The sequence below is a fragment of the Pseudophryne corroboree genome, chromosome 2 (assembly GCF_028390025.1).
Source record: "Pseudophryne corroboree isolate aPseCor3 chromosome 2, aPseCor3.hap2, whole genome shotgun sequence".
In the NCBI taxonomy this organism is placed as follows: domain Eukaryota; kingdom Metazoa; phylum Chordata; class Amphibia; order Anura; family Myobatrachidae; genus Pseudophryne; species Pseudophryne corroboree.
Window position 1 is genome coordinate 1,014,414,551 of NC_086445.1, and position 16,622 is coordinate 1,014,431,172.

Consider the following 16,622-nt stretch of genomic DNA (forward strand, 5'->3'; position numbering starts at 1 on the left):
AAGAGGAAGGGATTTACTGGTCAGTGGACTGCTTCCGCTGTCACCCAAAGTTTTTGAACTTGTCACTGACTTATTATGAATGCGCTGCAGGTGACGTATAAGGGAGGATGTTCCGAGGTGGTTAACGTCCTTACCCCTACTTATTACAGCTTGACAAAGGGAACACACGGCTTGACACCTGTTGTCCGCATTTCTGGTGAAATACCTCCACACCGAAGAGCTGATTTTTTTGGTATTTTCACCTGGCATGTCAACGGCCATATTCCTCCCACGGACAACAGGTGTCTCCCCGGGTGCCTGACTTAAACAAACCACCTCACCATCAGAATCCTCCTGGTCAATTTCCTCCCCAGCGCCAGCAACACCCATATCCTCCTCATCCTGGTGTACTTCAACACTGACATCTTCAATCTGACTATCAGGAACTGGACTGCGGGTGCTCCTTCCAGCACTTGCAGGGGGCATGCAAATAGTGGAAGGCGCATGCTCTTCACGTCCAGTGTTGGGAAGGTCAGGCATCGCAAACGACACAATTGGACTCTCCTTGTGGATTTGGGATTTCAAAGAACGCACAGTTCTTTGCGGTGCTTTTGCCAGCTTGAGTCTTTTCAGTTTTCTAGCGAGAGGCTGAGTGCTTCCATCCTCATGTGAAGCTGAACCACTAGCCATGAACATAGGCCAGGGCCTCAGCCGTTCCTTGCCACTCCGTGTGGTAAATGGCATATTGGCAAGTTTATGCTTCTCCTCCGACAATTTTATTTTAGGTTTTGGAGTCCTTTTTTTTCTGATATTTGGTGTTTTGGATTTGACATGCTCTGTACTATGACATTGGGCATCGGCCTTGGCAGACGACGTTGCTGGCATTTCATCGTCTCGGCCATGACTAGTGGCAGCAGCTTCAGCACGAGGTGGAAGTGGATCTTGATCTTTCCCTAATTTTGGAACCTCAACTTTTTTGTTCTCCATATTTTATAGGCAGAACTAAAAGGCACCTCAGGTAAACAATGGAGATGGATGGATTGGATACTAGTATACAATTATGGACGGACTGCCACGGTTAGGTGGTATAAAAAAACCACGGTTAGGTGGTATATATTATAATAATAATACAATTATGGATGGACGGACTGCCTGCCGACTGCCGACACAGAGGTAGCCACAGCCATGAACTACCGCACTGTACACTGGTTGATAAAGAGATAGTAGTATACTCGTAACAACTAGTATGACACTATGACGACGGTATAAAGAAAGAAAAAAAAATACCACAGTTAGGTGGTATATATTATAATAATAATACAATTATGGATGGACGGACTGCCTGCCGACTGCCGACACAGAGGTAGCCACAGCCGTGAACTACCGCACTGTACACTGGTTGATAAAGAGATAGTAGTATACTCGTAACAACTAGTATGACACTATGACGACGGTATAAAGAATGAAAAAAAAACCACGGTTAGGTGGTATATATTATAATAATAATACAATTATGGATGGACGGACTGCCTGCCGACTGCCGACACAGAGGTAGCCACAGCCGTGAACTACCGCACTGTACACTGGTTGATAAAGAGATAGTAGTATACTCGTAACAACTAGTATGACACTATGACGGTATAAAGAATGAAAAAAAAACCACGGTTAGGTGGTATATATTATAATAATAATACAATTATGGATGGACGGACTGCCTGCCGACTGCCGACACAGAGGTAGCCACAGCCGTGAACTACCGCACTGTACACTGGTTGATAAAGAGATAGTAGTATACTCGTAACAACTAGTATGACACTATGACGACGGTATAAAGAAAGAAAAAAAAATACCACGGTTAGGTGGTATATATTGTAATACAATTATGGATGGACGGACTGCCTGCCGAGTTCCGACTGCCGACACAGAGGTAGCCACAGCCGTGAACTACCGCACTGTACACTGGTTGATAAAGAGATAGTAGTATACTCGTAACAACTAGTATGACACTATGACGACGGTATAAAGAATGAAAAAAAAACCACGGTTAGGTGGTATATATTATAATAATAATAATACAATTATGGATGGACGGACTGCCTGCCGACTGCCGACACAGAGGTAGCCACAGCCGTGAACTACCGCACTGTACACTGGTTGATAAAGAGATAGTAGTATACTCGTAACAACTAGTATGACACTATGACGACGGTATAAAGAATGAAAAAAAAACCACGGTTAGGTGGTATATATTATAATAATAATACAATTATGGATGGACGGACTGCCTGCCGACTGCCGACACAGAGGTAGCCACAGCCTTGAACTACCGCACTGTACACTGGTTGATAAAGAGATAGTAGTATACTCGTAACAACTAGTATGACACTATGACGACGGTATAAAGAAAGAAAAAAAAATACCACGGTTAGGTGGTATATATTGTAATACAATTATGGATGGACGGACTGCCTGCCGAGTTCCGACTGCCGACACAGAGGTAGCCACAGCCGTGAACTACCGCACTGTACTGTGTCTGCTGCTAATATAGACTGGTTGATAAAGAGATAGTATACAATACATACAACAATATACTACTATACTGGTGGTCAGGCACTGGTCACCACTAGTCACACTGGCAGTGGCACTCCTGCAGCAAAAGTGTGCACTGTTTAATTTTAAATTAATATAATATTATGTACTCCTGGGGGCTCCTGCTATAACAACCTGCAGTGCTCCCCAGTCTCCCCCACAATTATTATAAGCTTTGCCTTTTATACATTGATGTGCAGCACACTGGGCTGAGCTGAGTGCACACAGACTGAGTCACACTGTGTGACTGGCTGCTGCTGTGTATCGTTTTTTTTCAGGCAGAGAACGGATATAGCAGAGAACGGATATATTATATTAAAATAAATAAAAGTTAACTAACAACAACTGCACTGGTCACTGTGGTAAACTCTGTCTGACTCTGCACAATCTCTCTCTCTCTTCTAATCTAATTTCTAATGGAGAGGACGCCAGCCACGTCCTCTCCCTATCAATCTCAATGCACGTGTGAAAATGGCGGCGACGCGCGGCTCCTTATATAGAATCCGAGTCTCGCGAGAATCCGACAGCGTCATGATGACGTTCGGGCGCGCTCGGGTTAACCGAGCAAGGCGGGAGGATCCGAGTCTGCTCGGACCCGTGAAAAAAACATGAAGTTCGTGCGGGTTCGGATTCAGAGAAACCGAACCCGCTCATCTCTAGTTGGAATGGATGAAAGCAACTGAATCAACCATTTGCTCCCAAACACTGGAAAATGGTCAACCTGTCAATTATACAAATTTTGTTTTCACATACATGTTTTGTCCATTTTCCAGTGTTTGGGAGCAAATGGTTGATTCAGTTGCTCTCATCCATTACCAGATTTCCATTCCAACCACAGATTATCTGACCGTTAATTGTATAGTTTAGGCCTAATTTAAGTAGTAGCATACAATAAATGATGGGAGCCCTTAGTCATGAGGTACACTAGTAATAAAGCCTTCCAGGTACATAGATCCATCAGTAAAGCTAGGTATACAATTATCTGGCAAATCATTTTTCCAATCTGGTTAGTTGGGATGAAAATCTGGTAATGTATGAGCAAATCACAATCAACCATTTTACTCCTAAACAATGGAAAATGGACAAAAATAGTTGTTAAAAAAAATGGTTGAATATTTTGTTCTAACCAACTTGTCTGACCATTTTTCTCCATATTCCAGTGTCTAGGAAATAGTTGATGCATGACCAGATTTTCATTCCAACCAGACAAATTGGACAGATGGTCTACCAGATAATTGTATTGTGTATGCCCAGCTTTACTATTGGTTATGCTCTTATTATGTCCCACAAATAGGCAGATATATAGAGAGCAAGCACCGCCCACTCATGCATAGTTGCCAACTGATAATTTCCCGAGAGCAATCTCGGGTAACAGTGTTTTCTATGTATCTGCGACATGTTTGCAATGTTGGAAACTAACCAGTGTCAAATACAGAGTACTTGCAATAGAGCTCCCAACTTTCTTGTCATGCATTGTAATATTTCCTATTGTGCTCTGCTCCATCCAGATAAACAGCAATGTAGTGTGGGCATCAAAGAGCGTGAAGAGTGCGGATTTCCTGGGATAAGTGATAAGGAATGCTATTCCAGAGGCTGCTGCTTTAATTCCAGTGTTCTCGGGGATAAATGGTGTTTTTACCCCAAAAGCACAGGTAGAGTATAGAGTGCAGTGGTAGAGTGGGAGCATGTAGTGCTATTGATTACAGATTTGATGGTGCACAAACATGAATTATGCCCATAGCTCAGTTTTGCTTGTGTATCCCTTATTCTTAGCCATGGTCAGACAGTATATAAGAAAATTTCATTGTTTAAGTGGAAATTTCCTGTTATCAGCTGATGTTCAAAGTTTGATTAACTGCTACTAAAAAATTACTTTGATTTTAACGCGGCTGAACCCAAATGATCAGTTGACCAAAGGAGCTAAATTACTCTGTGATAAGTAAGCACTAGGCCATGTATGCTCCATGAACTATACATCACTGAACAACCTCTACAAACAGGCAATTCTAATTACATGCAAGTAATGAAATCACACATACTTTTACATACCAGGAGATTATGCATCTGGGTCACAGCCAGCCCTAACCAATTTGATGCCCTAGGCAAGATTTTGGCTGCTGTCCCCTAGCACTGCTGCTATTTCCACCTCTGACCCAGCACCCTTCTCCCAGCAAAGCACCAATAGCACAGCAGCACCGATCACAGCAGCAGCCAGCAACATCCATCACCCCTAAACCATAGCTATCCTCATTTTAGTGCCCTATGCCAGCAAGAGCATGTTTGAAATTGGGTGAGTGCGTGCCAAAGGTACACAGGCCACAAACTGGTGTTATTGCTGGGAATAGGCATAGCCAAACAGTACCCTTAATTCAAATTATGTCACACACTAGTATAATCTTCACATATCACACTATAGTGTCCCTTATTCACATTACACCTCACAGTAGTACCCACCATAATGCTCCTTTTTTGAAATTACACTACTCGGTAATGCTCCTTGTTGACCAGAACGATCCTTGTTGACATTACACCACACCGTATCGCTCCTTATTCACACTACACCACACAGTAGTGCCCATTATACATGTTACACCACACAGTATTGGCACCCCCTTATACACATAATGCCACATATTAATGCCCCACATTAATAATGCTAGTGCTCTTTGTGGGTTGGGTGGGAGGCTGGATGGCACCATAGCTGCAGGGAGATGGTGTCACTGTCTCTGCAAAGGCCCATGGGAGGTGGAGCTGCTGTTGGTCATGCGCATCAGCCCTCCTCCTGTGGCCAATTTTAATGTTCCTCGCTGCCCTCACTTAACTGCTACCAGAGTCCTGGCTTGTACGCTCCCACTGCTGCCTGCTCCCAACTGAGCTCTGATCACAGTAGCTAGCCCGAAACTGGATCTGATGGTTCTAGCAAGTGGTGGACACAGGTGCAAAAATATATTCTTCTCGAAGTGGAAGAAGGGGGTGGGGGCTTGGTCATATAGCTGGGACAGCACTAGGTGGAGAAGGGTAAGTGGGGGCTGGCTGAGGGGAAGTAAAGGGTAGGGCCTGAGCCTCTTCAACCAGGATAGACCAAGGTAGAGGGAAAGTGGTGGCATGGCTGAATGTTGGAGAGGCTTTGTTCTCAGTCTAGTAAAGCACTTGGTAGAGGAAATAGGCAACTGGCTGAGGGGTAGAATTGGGCATGGCCTTATCTTCCGGCGGGGACAGAGCAGGTTAAAGGGAAGCGGGAGCAGGGCTGGCTGTTGGGACTAAGGGGGTGGAGCTTGGTCCTCCAGCTGCGTCAGATCAGTGAGAAGGAAAGCGGGGACTTGCCGAGGAGGAAAAGGGGGTGGGGCCTGATCCTCCATCTGGACCAGAAAAGGGTAGAGAAGAAACAGGGACTAGGCTGGCTTAGGGGAAGAGGAGGGATTGGGCCTGCTCCTCCAGCCGGGACAGAGCTGGATAGAGGGTAATCGAGGATGTGAAGTGTATGGAGCTTGGTCCTCTGACCGTGAGAGAGCAGACCCGCATAGGGCTTAAAGGGGGCTGGCCTAGTCATATTGATAAGAGAAGGGGGTGGGCTAAAGGGGGCTGGCCTGGTCCTGTGGCTAGGAGGGAGCATTGGCAGAGAAAGAAGGGGCCAACTGTAAACTGTGTTGGATCCTAAGGACAGAGTTTGACCATTGCACTACACAATTATCTGGCAGACCATCTGTCCAATCTGGGTGGTTGGAATGAAAATCTGGTAATGTAAAGTATGAGAGCAATTCGCAATCAACAATTGACACCAAAACACTGGAAAAAGGACAAAAATAGTTGTTCAAACAAATTGGTCGAATATTTGTTTTAACCAACTTGTCTGACCATTTTTCTCGATTTTTCCAGTGTTTAGGAAAAATAGTTAATTACCAGATTTTCATTCCAACCAGACAGACTGGACAGATGGTCTGCCAGAAAATTATATAGTGTATGCCTAGGTTGTCAGTTATGCTCTTTTATGATGTCATACAAGTGGGTGGGCATATAAAGAGCAAGCACTGCCCACTAATACATAGTAGCCAGCTGATGTTAATTTCCAGGCGCAGACTAGGGTCATACTTGCCTACCTGACCCTCCCCATGAGGGAGAAAACGCTCTGTTCCTGGACTTTCCTGGTAATGTATGATTGCCATCACCTGTGGTGAGCTAGGTAATGGATAAGAAAGGTTTCACCACAGGTGATGGCAATCATACATTACCAGGAAAGTCCAGGAACAGAGCATTTTCTCCCTCATGGAGAGGGTCAGGTAGGCAAGTATGACTAGGGTATGAAGATATATTCCCTGGAAATTGTTGTTCCTCCCATTTTTTTTTTTATTTTTTTTTTTTAATTGACCAACTCCACAAAAATTCCTTTTTTTTTTTTTTTTTTCTGAATGTTGAGTGCAATTCTTAGTGTTTTTCTTATGCTCTGTGGTAACATTTATTGATATTTACATGTTAAAAGGTATAATCAGTCATGGATCTTGCCACGGGCATTTTTGCCTAGGGGGCTGCTTTCCGGAGGGTGCTACCGCCGTGGCAAGATCCGCTACTGGTGCCTGTGCTGTGTGCAATGACGTCATCACACACTGCACGGCATTGTGGGAGCGGCTCATACACTAGAGGTCATAACTGACCTCTAGTGTCAATTCTATGCTATGCTGTGGGAGAGACATCATTGGCCGGAGATGGAGGGCAGGAGCGGGGATGGTATTTAGTAATTTTTATTTATTCTAATTAAATTTTCTTGGTAAGCGGCGAAACTAGGGGGCACAGTACTGGGGGTGCAACTCTACAGGGTGCACAACTGACCACGCCCCTTCCCATGAAGCCACACCCCTATCTTTTGTCTATGGCGCGTACTATCCCTCTTTTACATGTTGGGGCATGGGGGTGGCAAAGGAAACTTTCACCCTGGTAGCCACAAGGTCTAGATCCTCCCTGGGTATCAGTTAAGTGTGATTCATCAAATGCAACTGTTTTCTATGTACAGTATCTGGGACATCTTGGCAATTATGCAGTAGGCACTGTCAAGGGTTAGTCCTTGCAGTAGAGCTCCCATCTTTTTTTTGTCATGCATTGTAATATTTCCTATTTGTGCTGATCTTGTGTGCTCTGCTCCATCCAGATAAAAAGCAATGTACAGATGTAACCACGCTCATCGTGGCTACATCTTGTTAGGCGCGACCGCGTGCTTTTCTGTACCCCATTCGCATAAATTAGAGTGACAAATGCCGAAGGTCGGTACGGGTAGGCGCGGGCACACCTGGCCCCACTGGGTGTGCACGTTTAGCACAGATGTAGCAACTGTGAGCTTGGCTGCATCAGCATAACAGCGTGAAGATTGCGGTTTTCCCAAGAGTATACAGTACAAGCAACCGTATCTGCAATATTTTGCATTGCGGATGTGTATGAAATAAACATACATACCCCTGCAGATCTGCTACTCGGGGGTAATACAAGACTGAGCCGCATCTGCTAAATGAGTGACACTGGGTGGGTACAGGGGCCCTCACACATGGGATAAGTGCGCTGTGGGAGGCGGCATTGTGAGCTATTCAGGGCTGAGCGTATCCAGAGATCCAGGTGACTTCACACTGATCTTACACCAAGAATAGGGCTGGTAATAGTGATGGTGCTACTGTCCCTCATGGATGTATAGGGGCCGGTGCCGTCACATAGATGCCGGTGACTCTGAAAATAGATGCAGATCTCTCTGTAGTCAAAGATACAATGCAGCTGAATTGCATATGACTCGAATCAACCCCTATGTGTGTAGAGAGATTTTATCCATTCCTGCCTCCCAACATTAGAATCCCATGGAGAGGGACACCTGCCCAAAAAGGGCATGGCCTATTGGAATGGGCGGGTGTCTTCAGAGACCCCAATTGCAAGCCACGCCTGTTTTTGTTACCTAGTGAGCCTATCCAGTGCTTTGTGAGCTGTTGGCAGGGTTGACACCAGAAATTGTGGGGCCTGGGACTGACAAATTAGGCAGTGCCCCCCCCCCCCCCCCCCCCCAACCCAAACACACACACACACACACACACACACACACACTTTTCCAATTAAATATTTTAGGGAGATATTTTAGCCAAAAATGATCAAGCCTGCCACCACATCAAGGTAGACTCTTTATGCAGGTACCTAACCACCCTCATTAAATCAAAACCCTAGTGCCAGACATGCCCCCAGAGCCAAGTTTCTGCCAGATATGCCCCCAGAGCCCAGTGCCAGATATGCCTCCAGTGCTAGATAAAGCAATGCCCCCACAGTACCTGCCAGATATGCCCACAGTGCCAGATACACATGTCCTCACAGTCCCGGGCCCCCTTCTCACAAAACAGCCACCGCCGCCGGGAATAGCTACGGGTGGCTGTGTGTGCAGCCTGGGCCCTCCACTGTCAGAGTAACTAGGTGAGCAGGAGGTGCAGGACGACCAGCAACACTCACCTGGCTCATGTCCCCGTCTTCCCCCTCCCCCCCACATGCCACCATCACCGCACGGAACCCAGACTGGAGTGAGAAGCAGCAACCACAGAGGACCCCTGTGACGAAATCAAAATGCTGAAGCCCCTACCTGACTGTGTGGGAAGGACTGGGAGATGCCGTAGGAGAGGAGCTGTAGCAGCACTGACCCAGAGGAGCAGCCAGCATACCTGACTTCACGGATGACAGCCCCCCCCCCCCCTCCGCACCCCCCCCCCCTCCCTTCCTCCTTCCTGAGGAGGAGGAGAAGAAAAGGAGCAGTGTGGCCAGACAGGGGCAGCGCAGGCACCGCAGAGGACACCTACCTGGAGGTAAGGACCCCTTCCAGACACCAGGGAACTTGTAGACCGTGCTGACACGGCATCTGGAGAAGAGCAGACTCTGGCAGAGGAGCCAAGGATGAGCCTCGGCAGTGAGAGGACATCGCAGGTGGACCCCAGCAGCCCGGTGCTGAGGCGTGAAGAAGCCGGATTGGAGGTGGTAGGGGAGCTGCAGCAAGGGGTGAGACGGTGTACCTGCTGCATGACCTTCCGCTGCCATACTCTGCCCCTGACTGCACTAAAGTAACGGGGGGGGGGGAGGGGGGGGAGACTACTGGTTGCCGTGTGTATAAGGGGGCTGCCTGGTGCAGGGTGACTGTCTGCTTAATGTTTAAAAAAAAAAAAAAAAGAAAGGACTCTGCCTGCCGTACTGGGTAAAAGGGAGCTCTGTTGCCAAGCCCCTATATTTTTGACACACTCCTACAGCGTGCACTGGCACTGGTTTGCATATGGGGGGTGCTGATGCTGTTTCTTGCATACAGCGCTAAAATGTCTAGTTACGCCACTGCCTATGTCTCCCGTGAATAGACGCATACGCACAGTGTCTATTCACAGCTGCTAAGCAGAGAAGCAGTGACCGGAGCCTCCAACTGCCCCCTCCCCCACCATGGGACAGTGTTGCCCGCAGGTCGGACAGTCCCGACAAAGGACTGTCCTGCGAACATTGGGACAGTTGGGAGGTATGGTTTATTCAAACTCTGACTTGCTGGCAATAACATTGAAAATACATTGCAGGTCTTTCATAAAGCTGTTCCTGTAACTGTTCATGGTGGGAATGTGAATTTTATCACCGCTTTGAATACATTTATGTGCACAGGCAAGATCACACAGATCACACTTACCCACACATGTACTCATACTCACCCACACATACACTCGTACACACTCCACTCTCGCTCACAGTAACACACACACCTCTACCCTGAACTTTTTTGTAGAATTCTTTTACTCTGCTCTGCAGAACTTACAGTACTTGTTCAGCGCCAGAGACACGGGGTAACAAATTGTCACTGTTGGTCCTTTGGCTAGAAGTGGTACAGCACGGGGGGGAGGTCAGTGTCATTGGGCAGGGAGTGTCTGACCCTCTGTGACCATCTGTGTGTGTGTAGTGCTGTACCCTCTGATGACATTGCTGTGTTTCCTGTTGTGTGCAGGATGCTCTGTGAGGCCCAAGCTGAGGAAAGACTGCGGATATCCCAACATCGGCTCCAAGGACTGTCTGGCTAGAGGCTGCTGTTTCGACTCCAGTATTCCCAAGACTGTCTGGTGCTTCTATGGATATAAATGAAATACTAATGGTAATGCACATAATGTATCACCTATTGGAGACAGTCTGTTTAAACTAATAGTTTGAGTTCTTGTGTATTATAATCGTGTTTTATTAAAAATCTAATTGTATATTCTTATATAATTCATGATTGACTCCACCAGTAAGCCCAAAGTGTAACATTCATGTGAAGGCACTACATGGCTGTAACATTCATTCTCCCTTATACCCTATAGAGGTGCGTTAGAAAATTAGCAATGATTGGCTGTCAGAAAATACTGTGGTGCGTGCAGCCAAACTTTGTGCTGAATTGAATTATCCCCTACATTTCTATCATACAGTGCTACTTACAGTTTAGAAATAGCCTTGTACCTGACTGTGTACTGTATGTATAACATTACACAGACATGTTTCCTTTTGTATATTTTCAATATATCAAAGCCATCGTACTCAGCCCAGTGCGAGGTCACTGTAGCCCTGTAGTTGCACACATCTTATACTGTATTTCTGTTTCTTAGGGTAAAACCTGCCTCTGTTGTGATAATGTGTTTGTTTCTTACAGATACGCAGTATAACCAGCTCGTAACAAGCATCTGAGTCTCCGTACAGACACATCCTGGTTCTGTGTGCTTTTTTTCTGATCTTTAAATGTGATTTTAATAAACTAGAGAGCTGTTCTTTATTGCTTATCAAGGTTTAGAATAAAAATTGATCATTTCTAGAAGTGTTACAGCATTATAATTAATATCCATGTTTTGTATTCATACTGTATATGGATTTCCTTATCAATACATTGATTCCCAACATACTACACCCTACAAATCACATTTGTATAATCAAATATATAAACAAGTCCTTAATGCACTCTTCTGGCTCTGTGTGATTTATTCCATACCATAAACACGTATGACTTCTCCAAGACTCTAACTTACTGCTTACTAATTCACCTCCTGGACACACTCTCCCTCTGATTAAGCTTCATTAAAATAAACACTTGGGTCAAACATCTGACAAATGACACACAGCATTGTATAGGCACAATTAAAGAATTGCTGGTATATTGACTCAGGTGCCACAAGACATTTTAGATGCAATCACTACATTGAGCACATGTGATCCTATAATAGTCAAAGGAATAGGAGACAAAGTACTTACAGCCACAAAAGTTGGGACAATCATGGCTCGCCTGAGAACTGGTTTAAATGTGAAAAAGGGCCCATGCAACTTGGTGGGTTTCCTTGCAGCCTTCAGTTACAGGGGGTAGAGATCCCGTGTCCCCACCAGGCCCCATCTCAAGATCTGCCTGAGGCAACTGCAGTGCTTTTCTTGCATCTTTTAGTTGCAGGCGGTGGGTGTCCCAAATGTCCACAGTGGTGCCTCCCAGTGGTCACTTATTACAAGCTCCACATGTGAACAGTGGATGAAATGGTGATTAAGACAGACCCATCCAAAAGATAGGTTCCCAAGTTCCATTCTAGACACCAGGGATGTGCTGAAGTATGATGAATCTCAAAATGTTTTCCACTCCCAGATGACAGGGCTAGTAAATCTCATCCAGTCTTATGTATGGAACGTAATCACAAAGATAAACCCAACTGTGATTAAACAAAATTGTATTTAATAAAAAAAAATACAGGGTAGGGGTGGTCAGTAATTGCTGTGTTTCCAGCAATATGATAAGAAGATGGAACTCGGGTAAGCACCTTCAGTAGGCAGGTGTACAACTGCTGTACCACCACCATGAAAAGAAAACAATTTTGCGTGAAAAGGAGGTCTTATCTTTTCATGGTGGGGTATGGCAGTCTGAAGGTGCTTAACTGGTTCCAGGTCCTGGTAAATAAAAAATGAGATTGATAAAGACCAACAGAACAATGGGTGTATATTGAATTAGCCCGCATAAACAGAGTGATTACAAACTGTATTTATCAATAATTAAATTTTATAACAAATGAAACCACATGAGTATTGATTACATAAACACATACCATATAATAGACATGTGGGCTGGCTAGAGAGTCAAATACGCTGCTCAAAAAAAATAAATAAAGGGAACACTTAAACAACACAATGTAACTCCAAGTCAAACACACTTCTGTGAAATTAAACTGTCCACTTAGGGGATCTACACACTGGCCGACCCGCCGCCGAGCTGCCCGACGGTGGATACGGCCGACGAGCGACGTCCATATTGGCCTGCATGTACAGCCGACAGGGGACCAGCGATGAACGAGCGTGGGGACGCGCATCGTTCATCGCTGGAGCCTCCACACTGAAAGATATGAACGAGATCGTTCATATCTTTCAAAATATCGGCCAGTGTGTAGAGCCTATTAGGAAACACCACTGATTGACAATCAATTTCACATGCTGTTGTGCAAATGGAATAGACAACAGGTGGGAATTATAGGCAATTAGCAAAACACCCCCAATAAAGGAGTTGTTCTGCAGGTGGTGACCACAGACCACTTCTCAGCTCCTATGCTTTCTGGCTGATGTTTTGGTCACTTTTGAAAGCTGCTGGTGGTTTCACTCTAGTGGTAGCATGAGACAGAGTCTACAACCCACACAAGTGGCTCAGGTAGTGAAACTCATCCAGTATGGCACATCAATACGAGCTGTGGCAAGAAGGTTTGCTGTGTCGGTCAGCATAGTGCCCAGAGCATGGAGGCACTACCAGGAGACAGGCCAGTACATCAGGAGGCTGTAGTAGGGCAACAACCCAGCAGCAGGACCGCTGCCTCCGCCTTTGTGCAAGGAGGAGCACAGCCCTAGCCCTGCAAAATGATCTCCAGCAAGCCACAAATGTGCATGTGTCTACTCAAACCATTAGAAACAGACTCCATGAGGGCCCGATGTCCACAGGTGGGGGTTGTGCTTACAGCCCAATACTGTGCAGGATGTTTGGCATTAGCCAGAGAACACCAAGATTGGCAAATTCGCCACTGGTGCCCTGTGCTCTTCACAGATGAAAGCAGGTTCTCACTGAGCACATGTGACAGACTTGACAGAGTCTGGAGACGCCAAGGAGAACGTTCTGCTGCCTGCAACATCCTCCAGCATGACCAGTTTGGCAGCGGGTCAGTAATGGTGTAGGGTGGCATTTCTTTGGGGGGGCCGCACGGCCCTCCATGTGCTCGCCAGAGGTAGCCTGACTGCCATTAGGTACCGAGATGAGATCCTCAGACCCCTTGTGAGACCATATGCTGGTGCGGTTGGCCCTGGGTTCCTCCTCATGCAAGACGATGCTAGACCTCATGTGGCTGGAGTGTCAGCTGAGAGGCACAGAGTGAGGAGGGGAAGGCTGAGAGGCACAGAGTGAGGAGGGGAAGGCTGAGAGGCACAAAGTGAGAGGGATTGTTAGAGATGCAGATAGGAGATAGTGTGGCTGAGAGGCACATAGGGCAGGAGGTGACATGGGTATGGTTGAACCTCTGTTGTATGATGATGACATTGGTTATATTGCTACACAAACAGGCATCTTCAAGACCATGTGGTATCCCACTGTACTTGAAGAGCAATTACCAACTGAAGACGCTGTCTGCCCAAGAAGAATATATTTCTTAAGAGGTTGCCAATTGTGAGAACCTACCATAAAGGTAAGTTGCATAAGGAATGGAAAGGAATGCCAAGTGGCGGGGCAAGACATGCCCAGTAGGTGGAGCTAGACACCCCCCCCCCCCCCCGATGCACCCCCTAATAAAATGTGTTGCGAACACCTATGGCCATATTACAGCAGCTATTGCCGGGCAGGATCTAGCACAGCTTCAAGATGGCTGGCGATATGAAGTCTTTTCTCATATACCACTTTTTCCAGGGTGTGGATCCGGCAATGGGGTCACCCTCTTCCATTTAAGTGCCTTATTCAGCTTTAGTAGCAGTTCTGCTTAAATCGCAGAACTGCTGCTGCTAAATTTCATTTGCTGAGCCCAGCCCAGTGCAGGGCCACCAGCATGTGAAGCACCGCCCCATTATGCGTTCAAATTTAAAATGTGAATGCATCGCAGAAACTGAGAAACATCGGGAATACCAGTTCCCCCGCGCCACTGTGTATACGCAGCCAGCCTGCATATGCAGGCACACCGGCGCCATGTTTTCCATTGCAGCAATTGCAGGTGGTGTCACCCTGCTGCCCTGAAAACGGCCATGACACGCAAGCATTTCCCGCGCCACTCCCCACCAACGCTGCGTCGCCGCCCTTGTACACCTGCCAGCTTTCAATCACTACGCGATCATATCATGCCTGGATGCGATGGCATTGTGAAAGTCTGTGCACCCTTGATGTAAATACTTCACATGCGCAGGCGGCAGATAATCCGCCAATCTCCGTTATAACAAAATTACAACTGATGCTGAATAAGGCCAGAAATACAGTGTACCCAATGGCTCTAATAAAGTTTTGTCATTGAATCTTTTTTTTTTTATTTTTTTTTTATAGCTCTTTAGAAATATATTTGTTAGGCTGAGTCATTTGTATAAAATTGAGTGGTGGTGACCCTTTACATTTAATATATCTTTTGCAATTTAACATTCATATATTTGCTTATGTAGATTATTATTTAATAGGGCTTATGACTAGTGAAGTAAATATCAGTTTGCATTAATAGCCATTAAGGCCTGATTCTGAGGTGGTAGCAGTCGCAAATGCGTCTCTTGATGCAGCTACTACTGCGTCTTGATGCTAATGCCGGACCGATGGTTGTCATATTGAGGCGCTCACTGGCTGCCTGCGGTGTCATTCTGCTGCTATGCGTATTAAGACGCACTATAGGTAGCCCCATCGGAGATTGCATCCATCTTATAGAGATGTAAAATCTTCATCTGAACATGGCAGCCAGATTCATGCAATTCTGATCTGTGCCAATGAGCCTGATTCAAAGGTGGATTAAATGCAGATTTTTTTCGTAGTTATTAGTACCAGTTATTTATATAGCGCACACATATTCCGCAGCGCTTTACAGATACTATTTGACCATTCACATCAGTCCCTGCCCCAGTGGAGCTTACAGTCTATTTTCCCAGCCGCATGTACATGCACACACATTATTATTATTATTATTATTATTATTATTATCATCATCCTTTATTTATATGGCACCACAAGGGTTCCGCAGCGCCCAATTACAGAGTACATGAATAATCAAACAGGAAAACAGTGACTTACAGTTAAAGACAATTTAGGACAAGTACAGGGTAACTAAGCATAACTACACCAGTAAACAACATAGAGGTAAGTTCCAGGTGGCCAAAAAACTGCAGGATTTGGGCAGTTGAGGATTATTAAAGTAAGAAAAAGGATAAGCACATGAGGGAAGAGGGCCCTGCTTGTGAGAGCTTACATTCCAAGGGGAGGGGCAGACAGACAGGGGTGACACAGATGGGGTACATAGAGAGCGTGGAACAGAGGGTTAGGATGAGATTTGGCTGGGTTTGGTAAAGAAATGGGTCTTAAGAGACCGTTTGAAGTTTTGTAGAGAGGTGGAGAGTCTGAGGGGGAGAGGTAAAGAATTCCAGAGAAATGGAGCAGCACGTGAAAAATCTTGGAGATAGGAGTGGGAGGAAGTAATCAGAAGGGGATCCTGTCTGAAGATCGACAGTGTTTAGGTCGACCACTATAGGTCGACAGTCACTAGGTTGACATGGATGGAAGGTCGACAGGGTTTCTAGGTCGACGTGTGCTAGGTCGACAGGTCTAAAGGTCGACATGAGTTTTTAAAAAAATATTTTTGGGGGATTTTTTCATACTTAACGATCCATGTAGACAACGATTGGAACGGTAAAGTGTGCCGAGCGAAGCGAAGGCACCATGCCCGAAGCATGGCGAGCGAAGCGGTGCACTAATTTGGGGTCCCGGTCACTTTCCGAAGAAAATGACACAAAAAAAAATCCTCATGTCGACATTTAGACCTGTCGACCTAGCATATGTCAACCTAGAAACCCTGTCGACCTTCCATCCATGCCGACCTAGT

The 16,622-nt window shown here is 45.9% G+C and overlaps 1 protein-coding gene and 1 long non-coding RNA gene across 12 annotated transcripts in view; one reads left to right on the forward strand and one right to left on the reverse strand.

Moving 5' to 3' along the window:
- The window catches only part of LOC135050278 (integumentary mucin C.1-like), a 545,228-nt gene extending 533,708 nt beyond the window's left edge, over positions 1 to 11,520 (forward strand). For 9 of the 10 annotated variants that reach the window (XM_063956666.1, XM_063956671.1, XM_063956670.1 and 6 more), the window contains 3 exons: positions 4,077 to 4,220; positions 10,544 to 10,687; positions 11,219 to 11,520. In XM_063956666.1, the coding sequence (XP_063812736.1) occupies positions 4,077 to 4,220; positions 10,544 to 10,677 (278 nt within the window). In that variant the 3' untranslated portion in view covers positions 10,678 to 10,687; positions 11,219 to 11,520. The remainder of the gene's footprint in view (positions 1 to 4,076; positions 4,221 to 10,543; positions 10,688 to 11,218) is intronic. The other variant, XM_063956676.1, reaches the window with a different exon arrangement.
- Positions 10,315 to 16,622, reverse strand: part of LOC135050285 (uncharacterized) — a 181,364-nt gene continuing 175,056 nt past the window's right edge. For both annotated transcript variants that reach the window (XR_010241592.1, XR_010241593.1), the window contains exon 3: positions 10,315 to 10,661. This is a non-coding gene — a long non-coding RNA (uncharacterized LOC135050285). The remainder of the gene's footprint in view (positions 10,662 to 16,622) is intronic.